The 13,283-nt window shown below is 56.1% G+C and overlaps 1 protein-coding gene across 2 annotated transcripts in view; it reads right to left on the bottom strand.

Moving 5' to 3' along the window:
• Positions 1-485: 485 nt before the first annotated feature.
• Positions 486-13,283, bottom strand: part of LOC144726318 (prolow-density lipoprotein receptor-related protein 1-like) — a 267,656-nt gene continuing 254,858 nt past the window's right edge. For both annotated transcript variants that reach the window (XM_078605048.1, XM_078604959.1), the window contains exons 78-91: positions 12,614-12,792; positions 11,849-11,955; positions 11,057-11,173; positions 10,669-10,845; positions 9,685-9,831; positions 8,847-9,020; positions 6,912-7,073; positions 5,800-5,974; positions 5,409-5,501; positions 4,520-4,633; positions 3,429-3,502; positions 2,702-2,792; positions 2,000-2,153; positions 486-1,465 (exon numbers count right to left, since the gene is read on the bottom strand). In XM_078605048.1, coding sequence (XP_078461174.1) covers positions 1,322-1,465; positions 2,000-2,153; positions 2,702-2,792; positions 3,429-3,502; positions 4,520-4,633; positions 5,409-5,501; positions 5,800-5,974; positions 6,912-7,073; positions 8,847-9,020; positions 9,685-9,831; positions 10,669-10,845; positions 11,057-11,173; positions 11,849-11,955; positions 12,614-12,792 — 1,908 coding nt within the window. In that variant the 3' untranslated portion in view covers positions 486-1,321. The remainder of the gene's footprint in view (positions 1,466-1,999; positions 2,154-2,701; positions 2,793-3,428; positions 3,503-4,519; positions 4,634-5,408; positions 5,502-5,799; positions 5,975-6,911; positions 7,074-8,846; positions 9,021-9,684; positions 9,832-10,668; positions 10,846-11,056; positions 11,174-11,848; positions 11,956-12,613; positions 12,793-13,283) is intronic.

Consider the following 13,283-nt stretch of genomic DNA (forward strand, 5'->3'; position numbering starts at 1 on the left):
AATCTAGACATGGAATGATTACAAAGGTACACAGCAGTACTTTAAAAATCATTTACAATTATCGTATATAAAACATGGCACATTTAATTGCAAGTATTTACCGTGTAAAATATAACAGTGTCTTGTTACATCGTTGTTCAAGGTTCAGTCGTCCGGTAGCGATATTACTCTACTGCCCATCCACTGCCAATTCTATTTAATGTCCGTGGCAGTACTATACATGTTTGCTCGTATTGAATGCATTTATTTTAAACCGATTTGTCCACCTGATCGGCAATCGCTTCAAGTGGATTAACTCCAGCTACTCGTCTTCTTAGGTTTTTTCGGTAAAGTCACGTAGAAAGTAAAATAAAATAAAAAAACAAAAATCACGACGTTTCGGAGGCAACACAAGTCTCCGTCATCAGGTGGGACCGTCACAGCCAGATTAGCTGTATCAAGTGTACAGCTAATCTGGCTGTGACGGTCCCACCTGATGACGGAGACTTGTGTTGCCTCCGAAACGTCGTGATTTTTGTTTTTTATTTTATTTTACTTTCTACGTGACTTTACCGAAAAAACCTAAGAAGATGATTCCTTGCAGTCACGAAAGCTTCAAATCTAGAATCCAGCTACTCGACTTTGCCACCGCTGGAGTAGGACCTCGATTCACTCAATTTTCTCCACGGCAGGATCCGGTTCCGCCAACGATGGCACATGCTTCTCCCTGGCATGTACCTTGATTGGCTGGCGCCCACTGCACTGATAAACTCACTACCCTTGGCAAGCAAAGACAAAGATCCCCCGTATTGCCTTAACATACTGTTGGGGCAAGCGCTGTTAGCGAGCACCTATGAAGGCCGGCACGGCGCACGAAGGGGCTTGGTGGACAGGACCGCGCCCGGCCGCCTTTGTCTCCCCAGTGGCGTTGTTTACACGTCGCGTCGGGTGCTCATTTGATAACGAGTCGACCTAGAGGAGGCGCACGACCGGTTCGGATGTTGGTTGTGAGCGGGAATCGAACTTGCGTCGCTGGGTTCGTAGGGCGGCGTGCTCACCGCTGCGATACCGTCCCTTGGCGCACACCCACTCCTCCAAGTGCCATTGGTTTGGGCCGAAACGGTCATCATCAAAGTCTCCTGCAACTCGTGAAGCCAATAAGGCAAACAATCACAGAGAGGTAGTGCCAAACCGATGATAAAAAAAAACAGAGGAACATTTCATCTTTTTTCTGTTTCCATAATACTGTATTCTTATACAAAAGTAGCTCTGGATTTGTACATTTTGTACAGTGCAGTAGAAAACAATCGGGCGTGGCGGGGAGCGGACGGGGGAGTCGGGGCTACGCCACCGGCTCCCGTGGCACTCCCTGCGTGCCGGCCTTGGTGAGGAGCTCCTTCTTCTCGTCCGTGCTGCCCAGCGAGTTCCGACTGCTCGGCCCCTCCAGGTAAAGCGAGGCGTACACCGGGTTCATGAAGTTCGTTGTCTGCGGACAACGGCACACCGACGTCAGGGTGAACGTGAAGAACATTCGGGAATTGAAACATAATTCATCAACGTCTGCCCAACGGCGCCGTTTCTGGACTGAGATCGCCGCAAGATGTGTGCTGTTGGTGCGACTGCACTGTGGTGTGACCCACGCCAACGCCAAATTCTACAACTGCCGCAGAGTCAACACGTGACCTCTTGAAGTTTCATCTCTTGGGGTCATCCCCCTTGGTCACCGACCTCTGGGTGCTCAATCCGATGTCCGCGTCATTATTGATTAATCTTGTTCGTGTGTCCCTCCTCTCTTAAATTTTCTTCCTGATAGCACTTTGACCACACTCCCGCGACATTCCATTACATCGCCACTACGACTGCTCATCGCTATTCCTTCGGTAGTTCTCTCGTAGCGGTACCGCTGCTTCTGATCACGCAGACATGTCCCGCAGAGAGCCCCGCCGGCCGGGCCCGAGCGATCCACGCGCGCCGAGCGAGAGTCGGAAACGACTGTCGAGTGGGCGACGTCACCGCTGACCTTGCTGGGGTCGAGGGTGAAGTTGGTGTTGAGCAGTTCCCCGACGTCCTCCTCCTCCGCCTCCGCCTCGCCCTCGTACATGTTGTACGTGGGGTTCCCGATCTCCAGGCTCATGGTGCCGTTGGTCATGCGGCGGTGCTGGAAGGCCTTGGCGCTGTGCCGGGAGCAACGCAGCGCGACCCCGGGTCACACGCCGTGACCATTTCACGTGTGGTCAACTGTTGGCCTCATTTAAACGACCACTTGTATGGACACACGGACAGCACAAACCAGAACCTGCACGAAAGGGTTGAAGGTGCACAGTCGTGGCTGCAACCTGAGAGAGAACATTAAATTGACGAGTGCCTCGGCATTTACTAGAGGCCCCAGCGGGCTGATTTGGAGGCCTTAGAGGAGTGCTGTGTGGAATCGAGGTGTATCCTGGGCCTGGTTTTTCACTATGTGGATATGACCACAGCCATTCTGTCCCAAGGCCCTTTGGAGAGTAACACTAAGTTTCGGTCAGGAACATGGAGCGCCACTCGGTGTTACACTCAATGGGTTAAGGGAGACTGAGGGAGAAATGGACTAGATATGAGGATAGTGGATGTGACCAGAGGAGAGGCACGGAATATCATTACGTGGATAGAAATAAAATCTGACCAGCCGACCCCCCTGCAATACCGAAACTCGTGGCTTAGAAAAATATTGAGCTCCACTCACCGCTTCCCTCGCCTTCTGTAGCAGAGGAACGCCAGGACAAACACGAGCACCAGTATGAGCAGCACCACGGACACCGCCACGGGCAGGGTTTCTGCATTCGCCATTGACACAGACACGCGACGAAAAGGATTTACGTGGTCCTGAAAGGCGGCATCAATCAGCCCTCCCCACAACCGCACGTCGCACCGCCCCCCACCGGCAACACATGGGTTGAGCGTGTGACCAGATGTCAAAAAGGTTTTGCGGCATTGCCACGGCATGTGGACTCGACTTCCATCATTGCTGCTCGGATATGGAATGGGTGGGTGCGGCGGTGGCGGTTCAGTTTCAGTTTCAGTTTTCAGCTTCATTAATTAGATAAAACCCTGTGAGCAATGCGGCTCTAGACTCGGGTGCAACCGCAACAAAACAAAAACATGAACAAGAAACATCTTAAAGTGACTACACGCAACAGAAAAATCCTGGAAAAAAACAGCAAAGCCTTCCAGAAAAAAACACCGCATTTCAACGCTGCGTGCAAAAATCCCAGTGGGATGCAAGTCAAACCACAACAACCATAAGACAATGTAGATTAAAGTTATCAGGCCAACTCTGTACTACAACAAACAAACATGGCCAGATCAAACCGTCCTCAAAATCCCCAAAATAAAGCCACACAAACAATGTAACAGCGACTGTGCGGTGAGATGCTGAGACACCGAGATGGGTGGCGCTGGGCGGCACTCACTGCTGCTCTCTTTGCCCGTGGACCTGCCGAGGGCGCTCCGCTCGCACTGGACACCCTCCCAGTTGACCTGGCACCTGGTGGGGCAAGGAGCAGCACGTGCTGACATGTCGGGGAATGCGCAGCGCCACCGTCTACTCTGGTTACGCGAGCCCACGGATAACTGAGACGACGCACGGCCCGATCAAGCATGGCCAGCGGTGGGGAGAAATAGATTCATCGCGATGATGAACGTAGCGTAGTCAGTTGTGTTACATATAACACAGGTGTCAGTGGAGGGGGTGGGGGGGTGTGTGGGTGGAGGGGGAGGGGGGGGGTGTGGGTGGAGGGGGTGGGGTGTGTGTGGGTGGAGGGGGTGGGGGGTGTGTGGGTGGAGGGGGGTGGGGGGTGTGTGGGTGGAGGGGATGGGGGGTGTGTGGGTGGAGGGGATGGGGGGGGTGTGGGTGGAGGGGGGTGGCAGGTGTGTGGGTGGAGGGTGTGGGGGGTGTGTGGGTGGAGGGGGTGGGGGGTGTGTGGGTGGAGGGGGTGGGGGGGTGTGTGGGTGGAGGGTGTGGGGGGGTGTGGGTGCAGGATGTGGGGGTGTGTGGGTGGAGGGTGTGGGGGGTGTGTGGGTGGAGGGTGTGGGGGTGTGTGGGTGGAGGGTGTGGGGGGTGTGTGGGTTGAGGGTGTGGGGGGGTGTGGGTGCAGGATGTGGGGGTGTGTGGGTGGAGGGTGTGGGGGGTGTGTGGGTGGAGGGTGTGGGGGGGTGTGGGTGCAGGATGTGGGGGTGTGTGGGTGGAGGGTGTGGGGGGTGTGTGGGTGGAGGGTGTGTGTGGGTGGAGGGTGTGTGGGTGTGTGGGTGGAGGGGGTGTGGGGGTGTGTGGGTGGAGGGGGTGGGGGGTGTGTGGGTGCAGGGTGTGGGGGGGTGTGGGTGGAGGGTGTGAGGGGTGTGTGGGTGGAGGGTGTGTGGGTGGAGGGGGTGGGGGGTGTGTGGATGGAGGGGGTGGGGGGTGTGTGGGTGGAGGGGGTGGGGGGTGTGTGGGTGGAGGCACACAGCAGGGCTGGGTATCAGGGTCAGAGCGGTCGGGGCGCTCTCCGCAGCACGAGGCACTCACCTGCACATTGGCTCATCACTGGACTTGAGCTCGCAGAAGCCGCCGTTCTGGCAGTAGAAGTCGCAGGGGTTCACTTTCTCGTCGCAGCGGGGGCCTTTGAAACCCGCATCGCATCTGCCGTTACAGAAAGGTAGATTTTCAATTGGAAGCAAATGTGGCATCGAGGTGTATCTCCTTCAGTGAGCTCGAAAGGTCAAATGTTTTTTCACATTCAAAATAGAAATGGGGCTCCTGACATATGTTACATTTTCCCAAGAAACTTTCACGATGCTAAACTAATCTACAACTACTTTTTACTTGACAGGTGAGGCCCACTGAGCTATGTAGCTCTTTTTCAGAAGCGACCTGCCCACAAACGATAGCTCAACGAAGTGGCTCATCATGCCGAAATGTATAGTAGTCAAATATTCTAAACGCGTGATGGTGATTCTAAATGTGGAGGGCAAAACTGGAGGACCCGGAGAAAAATCCACGCGAACACGGTGAGAGAGAGCATGAAAACTCCAAATATACAGCAGGCCTCAGGGTCGGGATCGGACCTACGACCTCCTGCATGCCAGACGAGGTAGTTAACATCTCACCACCGTGGCGCCCACTGATACATAATATAACTGGCTATGTTGAAACAAAGTCAGGATTGTTTTGTGTCACTGTGACTTGTGCATCTTCACGAATAAGTCTGGATTAATTGTATATACCATTAAAAAAATATATTAAAATAACCTAACAATTTAAACTTTGCAAGCAACTTCTCAATTTGGCTACTGTACCACGCTGAGTATTGTGCCATAGTCAAGGCAGCCCTTGTATCTGTTTCACATCAACTCGCAAGCCACCCACCCCACCCACCCACACCAGGGGTGAGGCACAAGGCGACCACGTGTCTCACATGCATGTCCGGCTCTTGCTTTCAAGATCCGTGGAGCAATGGCCATTGTAGTTGCAGAACTTCGGACAGCTGATGCAGTCCAGTCCGGTGCAGCTGAACAACAAATGAGACGAGTCAACGTTTCCAATAACAATCATCCGTCACGTGATTCGCAAAGTTTCCCCCTCGGGACAGAGCCCGGCTCGTAAGACGATCGCGGCCACCCCTTCAAAAGCCACGCTCCGTGAACCGAGTCGCGTCTGGGAGCGTTCCCGCGAACGCTCAAGGTCACGCGCGTGGTGCGTCGCGCCCCACGCGTTCCCTTGACCTCCACAGCCCAGTGTCTCGACGTGCGTGGGAGAGGTGGGGTGGGGGAGAGATGTGGTGGGGGGGGGGGTGCCAGGGTGCTTACTCGCAGAACGCCTCGCCCGTGCGCTCGTCGACCTTGCACTGCTCACGCTGGCAGTGGACGCACGCCCCGATGTCCTCGCAGCGCTCGCCCGTCGCGTAGGAGGGACACTCGCACGCCGGCCTGCCGCCCCTGTGGACGCACTTGCCGCCGTGCAGGCAGAAGCCGTCGCACACGGCTGCCCGGGTGCGTTGCGGCGGGGCGGGGGGGGGGGGAGCGGTCGTGAGTGGGTAGGGAAGGGGTGGTTTCGGCACGCGGCAATGAAGAGACACATTGAAGGGTGTCGCCGCGGCCGCCACCGGCACGGCTGTTGGCGGCGCACTGACGAGGGAGGGGAGCGGCGACGCGGCGGGCAGCGGCGACACGATTTGCGCTCACGGTCGATAACGATTGTTTGAACCGGTCCTGGGCCTCCCCTAGGTCGACTCGGTCTCAATTGAGCACCTGGTGAGGTTGCGTCAACATCGCCACTTGGGAGACAAAGGCGGCCGGGCGTGATTCTGGCCACCCACCCACTCGTGTGCCGTACCGGCCTTCATAGGTGCTCGATAACAGCACTTGCCCCGATAGTCTGTTAAGGCTATACGAGGGATCTTTGTCATTATTGACGTGGTTGTGGAAGGTGCGCCTGAGGTTGCGTTGCCACACTTGCGTTGGCGGCACAAGACTTTGACGTGGTGTCCTCGTGGTGAAGGGAAACTCTTAAGATGCGTGTGTATGTCTACTGTTATTATTATTAGCATTACATTTGTTAAGCCAGAAAAGTCTCCAAAGTGTCTTTTATGAGGATTCTACCAAGTTTATTTTGTGGTGGGGCGGGGGGGGGGGGGGACAATTGATGTGAGTTTACCATTCAAATAATTTGTGTAAAAAATAAAATCTAATTTGGCAAACTTCATAACCTCGGCACACAATGGTCAACTCGTCTTCGAATAATATAGCTGGCGCGTATCTTATCGGTTATGGTTAACACGCGCTCACAGTATTAACCAGCGCGGCCTGCCAAAATTGAACCGCGAACCTCTGCAACGAGCGGCGAACGTGCAACTGCTGGTGCCAAGTCGCCGCCCCTGCGTGTCTGCTTGTTTACAAACAGGAGGTGCGGGCACACTCACTGGCCTGGCACTTCTCTCCCGTGTAGGGAGCCGGGCAGCCGCACGTGGGCTGGTTCCCCAGGTTCACGCTGCACGAGCCGCCGTTCAGGCAGTAGCCCTCGCACACTTTCCGCTCGCACTGCGTGCCCGTGAATCCATTCACGCAGCGGCACGTTGGCACTCCTGTAAGAGACGAATCGCGCTCGTGAGCACACACACACACACACGCGCGTGCACGCACGCGAGCCGTGCATTTGCTTGAAGCCACGTCGTGGTCACTTTGGCACACGGGATAAACCTGGGAGCAGCATCGAGATGCGTGCCAGTGAAAGTCTCATTACGCTGTGCCATCGAGCATTTTATGCGACGCCTGCTCTGGCCTTGGAACACTTGTCGGCAGAGTCCGTCAACACATTTCGCACGGAGTGCTCGTCTTTTTTAGACTGGACCCTGGGGCAAGGTGAACGAGACTCTCGTGAGATGAGCCGTGACAGATGCCCGTGGATAAGGATTGCGCCGGAGCCAATCAGCCACTGCTCGTCAAGAGTGTCCACTTGCTCAAATCTCTCAGGGTAATCCTCCTCATTGCTTTTTGTGGCCCCGAGCCGGGAGTGAAGACTTCGCATTACTGTGGCAGGCGGATAGACCCTCCACGTCACCGCACCACACTGGACGCACGTGTGTGCGACGTGCATTCACAAGGGCGTCAAGGAGCATGAGTCATCGCGCGAACTCCTCACGGCGGTTTTTGGCTGGCCATGGAACAAAGACGGCGGTCACCGCATCGCGCGCTTTCGGATGCGTTTCTGCGGCCGTCTGGAACGCTCTTCCTTTCGATAGTAAGAAGCCACCGGAGCTATCCACTTTCCAATGTAGATTGAAAACTCATTTCATTAGAACTGCTTTTTGTGTGAAGTTTGTTGTCCTTCACCTGCACCTCCGATTAAAACGGTTGGGTACGTACGGTGCGAAAGAAGTTCTACATATCTACATACTCATGCGGCCAACGCCACACCTGGCCACCTTTGTCTCCCTGCTGCTGATGTGCACACACTCGTTCAAGGTCGAGTCAACGACCACAAAGATCTCCTGCATTGTGCACATGGACTTGGTGCAAGGCACTGTTAGCGAACACCTATTGAAACCTATTGAAACCTCTTCTTGGTTCTTTCGGCAAAGTCACGTAGAAGGGAAATAATAAACTAATACAAATAAAACATAATAAAATAAAATTCTCACGACGTTTTCGGTGTTGTGGCCGAAACGTTGTGAGAATCATTTTATTATGTTTTATTTTTATTATTTTATTATTTCCCTTCTACGTGACTTTACCGAAAGAACCAAGAAGATGAATCCCTGCAGTCACGAAAGCTTTAAATTAAAACTATTGAAACCTATCGAAACCTATTGAAACCAGCTGAGTGCACGAGGAGATGGTGAGGCGGGAACCACGCCTTCTTGCTTCTGTCTCCTCAGTGCTGACACTTACACATCGTGCCAGTTACTCATTTAAGGCGAAGCTGACCCCGGGGAGGGCCACTCACCACTGATGTCATCCATGGCCGGGAATGGAACTCAAGCTGTAGAGTTCAGAGCACAGTGCGCTAATCACTAGGCCACCGATCCCTGATCGCACGCAACGACCGCAGCCGCCCTTCACCACGATGTGGCGATGACATCACTGCGACGCTTGTGGCAGGCTAGGTGCTCCTTGAGGCCACCTCAAGTGCCGGAGGCTCGCTGGTAGGAAGTCGCAGAAACCAACCGAGGTTCCACCGATCGGCTGAGATGACTGGCAAATGCACCACCTGCGTTCCCGACTGTGCCAACTCACTGCGTTTTAGCCGCCCGGCGATTTGCTCATTGTTGTGGGCGTCGCACCTCTGCCCTATGCTGTTGCTGGTTGCCGACTGCCTACAACTGCCCGCACGCACGCACGCACGCACACGTGTGCACCTGAAAGGGAGGCCGTGCAGGTGCCGCCGTTGCGGCAGTACTCCGTGCACTGGTCGTTATCGCAGCGCTCCCCCGTGAACTGCGCCTGGCACTTGCACTTCTCCTGCCGGCGCTCGTTGAGGAAGCAGCTCCCGCCGTTGGCGCACAGCAGGGTGCACTGGCCCTGGATTGGTGCTGCCAAGGGGGCAAGGGAGAGACGCACACTCCGTAAAGTTCATGACCCGCTTGCCATGCTACCCCGCCACGCATCCGCACATCAATAGCGGGCTTCAATATTTGTAGTTTCGAGAGAAAAAAATGCGCGTTGGTATGAAACCATGAAAAAAACAATCCGGTGGGTATTATCTCTGCGTGGTGCCACGAGGCTGCTGTGATCCAGCGCTTGAGGGCGCAGTGGGTGGATTGTCACAAAGAACATCATGCATGAGACTCGCGACCCACTGGGGTGGAGAGGTGGCAACAACATCCCGCCGGCTACGGTGAGTTTCCGCTTATCGAGAGCATGTGCGTGGCCTTCCCGTTTCTGCCGTGGGTTCGCGCCACGGTGGCGGACCGGTAGCGGCGGTTGAGCGTGTTGGCGCGTGTTGGCACATGTTGGCGTGTGTTGGCGCGTGTTGGCACGTGTTGCCGCGTGTTGGCGCATGTTGCCGCGTGTTGGCGCGTGTTGCCGCGTGTTGGCGCGTGTTAAAGCGTGTTGGCGCATGTTGCCGCGTGTTGGCGCGTGTTGCCACGTGTTTCCGCGTATTGGCGCATGTTGCCGCATGTTGGCGCATGTTGCCGCGTGTTGCCGCGTGTTGCCGCGTGTTGGCGCGTGTTGGCCCACGTGGTGGGCACTCACAGTCCGAGTCCGCTGGCGTGGTGGGCGTGGGCATCTTTACGCAGGTGCCGTTCACGAGCGAGCGTCCGTTGGGGCAGCTGCAGGTGGCCCCATTGGGGTTGAGCAGGCAGAGCCGCTCGCACTTCTTCCTCTCGCACGGGTTCGCCACTGCCGATGCAAGTGCAGCAGAGAAACGCAGCATCTCGAAATGAACGTTGACGACGGGGCGGTGGTCATCTCGGTTGGTGGGCCTGAGCCGGCGGTCGGAATTAAATATTCTGACAGCTGGCGCCAGGCTCTCTCAACAATGACCCCAATGCCTTCCCACAGGGTGGTACTCATTGATCCTGGAATAGCGACGGTCCAAGTTGACCCCCAGATTAAGGAATTTGAACTCGCCAATTATGAGTCGAGCATGAGAATAGGGTTTTCCCCTTAATTCTGGCACTCAAAGCGAAGGTCCAGCCATTTCTGATGAGATAAGCAAGAGATAATTGTATCCCATTGGACCTGGTTGCAGGTTTAAGATCATCGGTTGCTTGATATGATGGCTGTGACCTAATCTGCACTTCCTGCAATCGTGCCAGACCGCGGCTGCGAGCATGCAAGGTATGTGTTTGCGAGTGTGCAACTGCACGGTGGCGATCGTGGGTGCGGTGGTTGTGGTCCGGGGAGCAGTCGGGTGGCGGTTAAGCACGCTGCGCTATGAACTCGACGACCCGAGTTCGATTTCACGGCCAACACCGGTAACGATTATCTGAACCAGTCCTGGGCCTCCCCCTAAGTCGAATCAACATCAATTGAGTACCAGGTGCGGTGTGTATACATCGCCACTGGGGAGACAAAGGCGACCGGGTGTGGTGCTGGCCACCCACCCCCTCGTGTGCCGTGCCGGCCTTCGTAGGTGCTCGCTAACAGCACTTGCCCCAACAGTCTGTTAAGGCTACACGGGGGGATCTTTGTCTTTGGCGGTCGTGGGGTCGTAAAGCTGAGCACGCGTCTCACCCTCTGGCTGCTTGAGCGGGTGGAAGACGAGCGCGTGGGTGGCGTGGCTCAGGCCCATCGTCAGGAACTCCACCGTGCCGTTCCCGAACTTGTGCACGCGGAAGACGCGGCTGTTGGTGAACGTCACGCCGTAGATGTGGTCCTCGAACACGTCGATGGCGAACGGGTGCAGGAGCCCTGCGTCACATTCGCCACGGATCTCTTGGCCGCCCAACGCATCTCCGACGCCCCGGAGCACAAGACGACGTTCCGTATCGACGACACATTTTCTATGTTTACGTGATATAACCCCCCCCACCCCAACCCCCCTTTATTACGAATAACATTGCTCGCGAAAGCCAACGCGTTGAACAGACGTGGGCGCATCCGTTTCGCGGCGCTCGGTCACCTTGCTTGATGCTCACGGCCACCACGCGGTCGGTGCCGTCCAGTCGGATGCTGCTGATGACGGAGAGCTTCGTGTCCGCCCAGTAGAGGCGCTGGTTCATGTAGTCGACGGCCAGTCCTGTGCGCATGGAGAGGAGGTGGGGACAAAGAGCGCACGCGTCTGGCTCCTGCCGCCAGTATTTCGGCAACGGCTACGAACGTTTGCCATTTGAGTTTGTTTACTATGACAGAGGGCAGCGTAGCAAAACTGACTGTTGTAATGGATTGCGCTTCGTGTCCTCGACAACCTGCGCAAGACCGGCATGGTGCAGCATGGCTAAGTTACCTTCACCGTGACCCGCGCCGCACGGAGGGATAAACAAAAAGTGCTGCTGGAACGCGATGACGCGAAAGATTTTTGGATCGAGCACTTTTTGTTAGGATTTTATTTTTACGACCTCAAATGGTGCTCCTCTCCTCATGTGAAGACGACCTCCTAAACTCGTGACTCATCTCTCAAGGGCCCCAACGCCTGCCAGCAGCACGCAAGTTTTTTTCCCGAGGGGAGGCTTGGGGGGGGGGGGCAGGCATGTAGATCACAGAGCGCACGAGCACAGCGCTGCTCCGCGAACATTTATAGCGCAATGTTGCCGAGACGCAAACCTGCAACCCCCCCCCCCACTAGCACCTGCTCGTCGCACGGAACGCTCGCATGACCGCCACTTCGACGTTCGCGGAAGCTCGAGGTGTCAACCGCCCCCTCCCCCCCCGCGTGTGCCGCTGTTGCGCGCCGCCGGCGAGCCCGGCTCCTCACCCGTTGGCCACTGCACTCGGTCCTCCACGAAGTTGCGCCGTCGTGTGCCGTCCATGGAGGCCTGCTCGATTTTGGCGTTGTTCCCCCAGTCCGACCAGTACATCTTCCTGCCATCGGCAAAAACAGCGCGTTTTTAGCGTTGCTGCTTTTCTAAATCTTTGTTTACTTTGTTGTCCTTCCCCCGCACCTCCGATTAGCACGTACGGTGCGAAAGAAGTACAATATGCATACATAAATCATGTAAATGACATTGAATTATTACAGGCGCCTGCAAAGAAACTATACCATCCACGAATAAGACTGTGACGAGTGTCCACTAAGTGCATGCGTGTGGGTGGGCAGGTGCCTATTTCTGCACGCTTCTCTCTGCATTGTGAACGTGTACGTCTGCGTTTAGTCTGTTTGCTTGTGCCTGTGAGGTTGCGTGTGTTTTATGCTCTTAATTGTGCATGCTTGCGTGTGTGTCCGCTCGCTTGTGTCGGCACGAATGTCTGCGCGAGCGTACTCGTCCGCCTGCGTGTATATGTATGCACATATGTTGAACATCTTTCGTACAGTACGTAGCCAGCCGTGCTAATCGAAGGTGCGGGGGAAGGAATACAAACTGAACACAACAGTTAAGCGCGCGTGCGGGCTCGCGTTTGCGTGTGCGCACGCCTGCGTGTGTGCGTGCGTGCGCTCGCCTCGCCGGGCGCGTTCGTGTCGTGTGCGCGCACGCATCGTGGTGCGCGTGCGTGCGTGCGAGCGAGCGAGCGACTCTCCTACCCGCGCACGGGGTCGAGCGCGATGGCATGCGGATCGTCGATCATGCCGGAGACGAGCGTCTTGCGGTTCTGCCCGCTCAGCTGCGCCACCTCGACGACGTCCCGCCCCGAGTCCGTCCAGTACAGGTTCCCCGCCACCCAGTCGACGGCCACGCCGCTCGGAGTCCTCAGCCCCGGGATCTGCACCACGCGTGGTGGAGGGTGCGCGAGAGTCTGTCCGAGTGTCTCGCTACCCACGTGGGGTTGGGATGGCGCACGTCTCTCGAGTGGCCGACCTGGGCCAGCGGTGAAAATTACACGTTTCCTGAAGCAGCGGCCAGTATTTGTCCACCACGTAAGGTACATCATCAAAGGATCCCTGACGCCTGCAGTGGTGATCTTTCGTAAAGCCTCACCACATTAGCTGCCGCCTGCCGGGATTGAACTACGGAGACCCCGAGATTGCCGAGAGACGATCATTCGCCGTCCGGCCATGTAAGACGGAGAGCTGGGGACACTGGGCATTGCTGGCCTCCAACCGCGACAGCTGCGTGTCACGGCAGGCCATGCGGGGGAGCCCAGACGGCGATTGGCCGGCCTCGGCACACCGAATCGAGATGCGCACGGCCTTCTCTGCTGCGGGGTCATGGACTGTTGCGAGTGACCGCCTGGGGTGGCAGGCACCGTGACCC

Source organism: Lampetra planeri, chromosome 1, assembly GCF_965212315.1.
Source record: "Lampetra planeri chromosome 1, kcLamPlan1.2.h2, whole genome shotgun sequence".
Taxonomy (NCBI): Eukaryota; Metazoa; Chordata; class Hyperoartia; order Petromyzontiformes; family Petromyzontidae; genus Lampetra; species Lampetra planeri.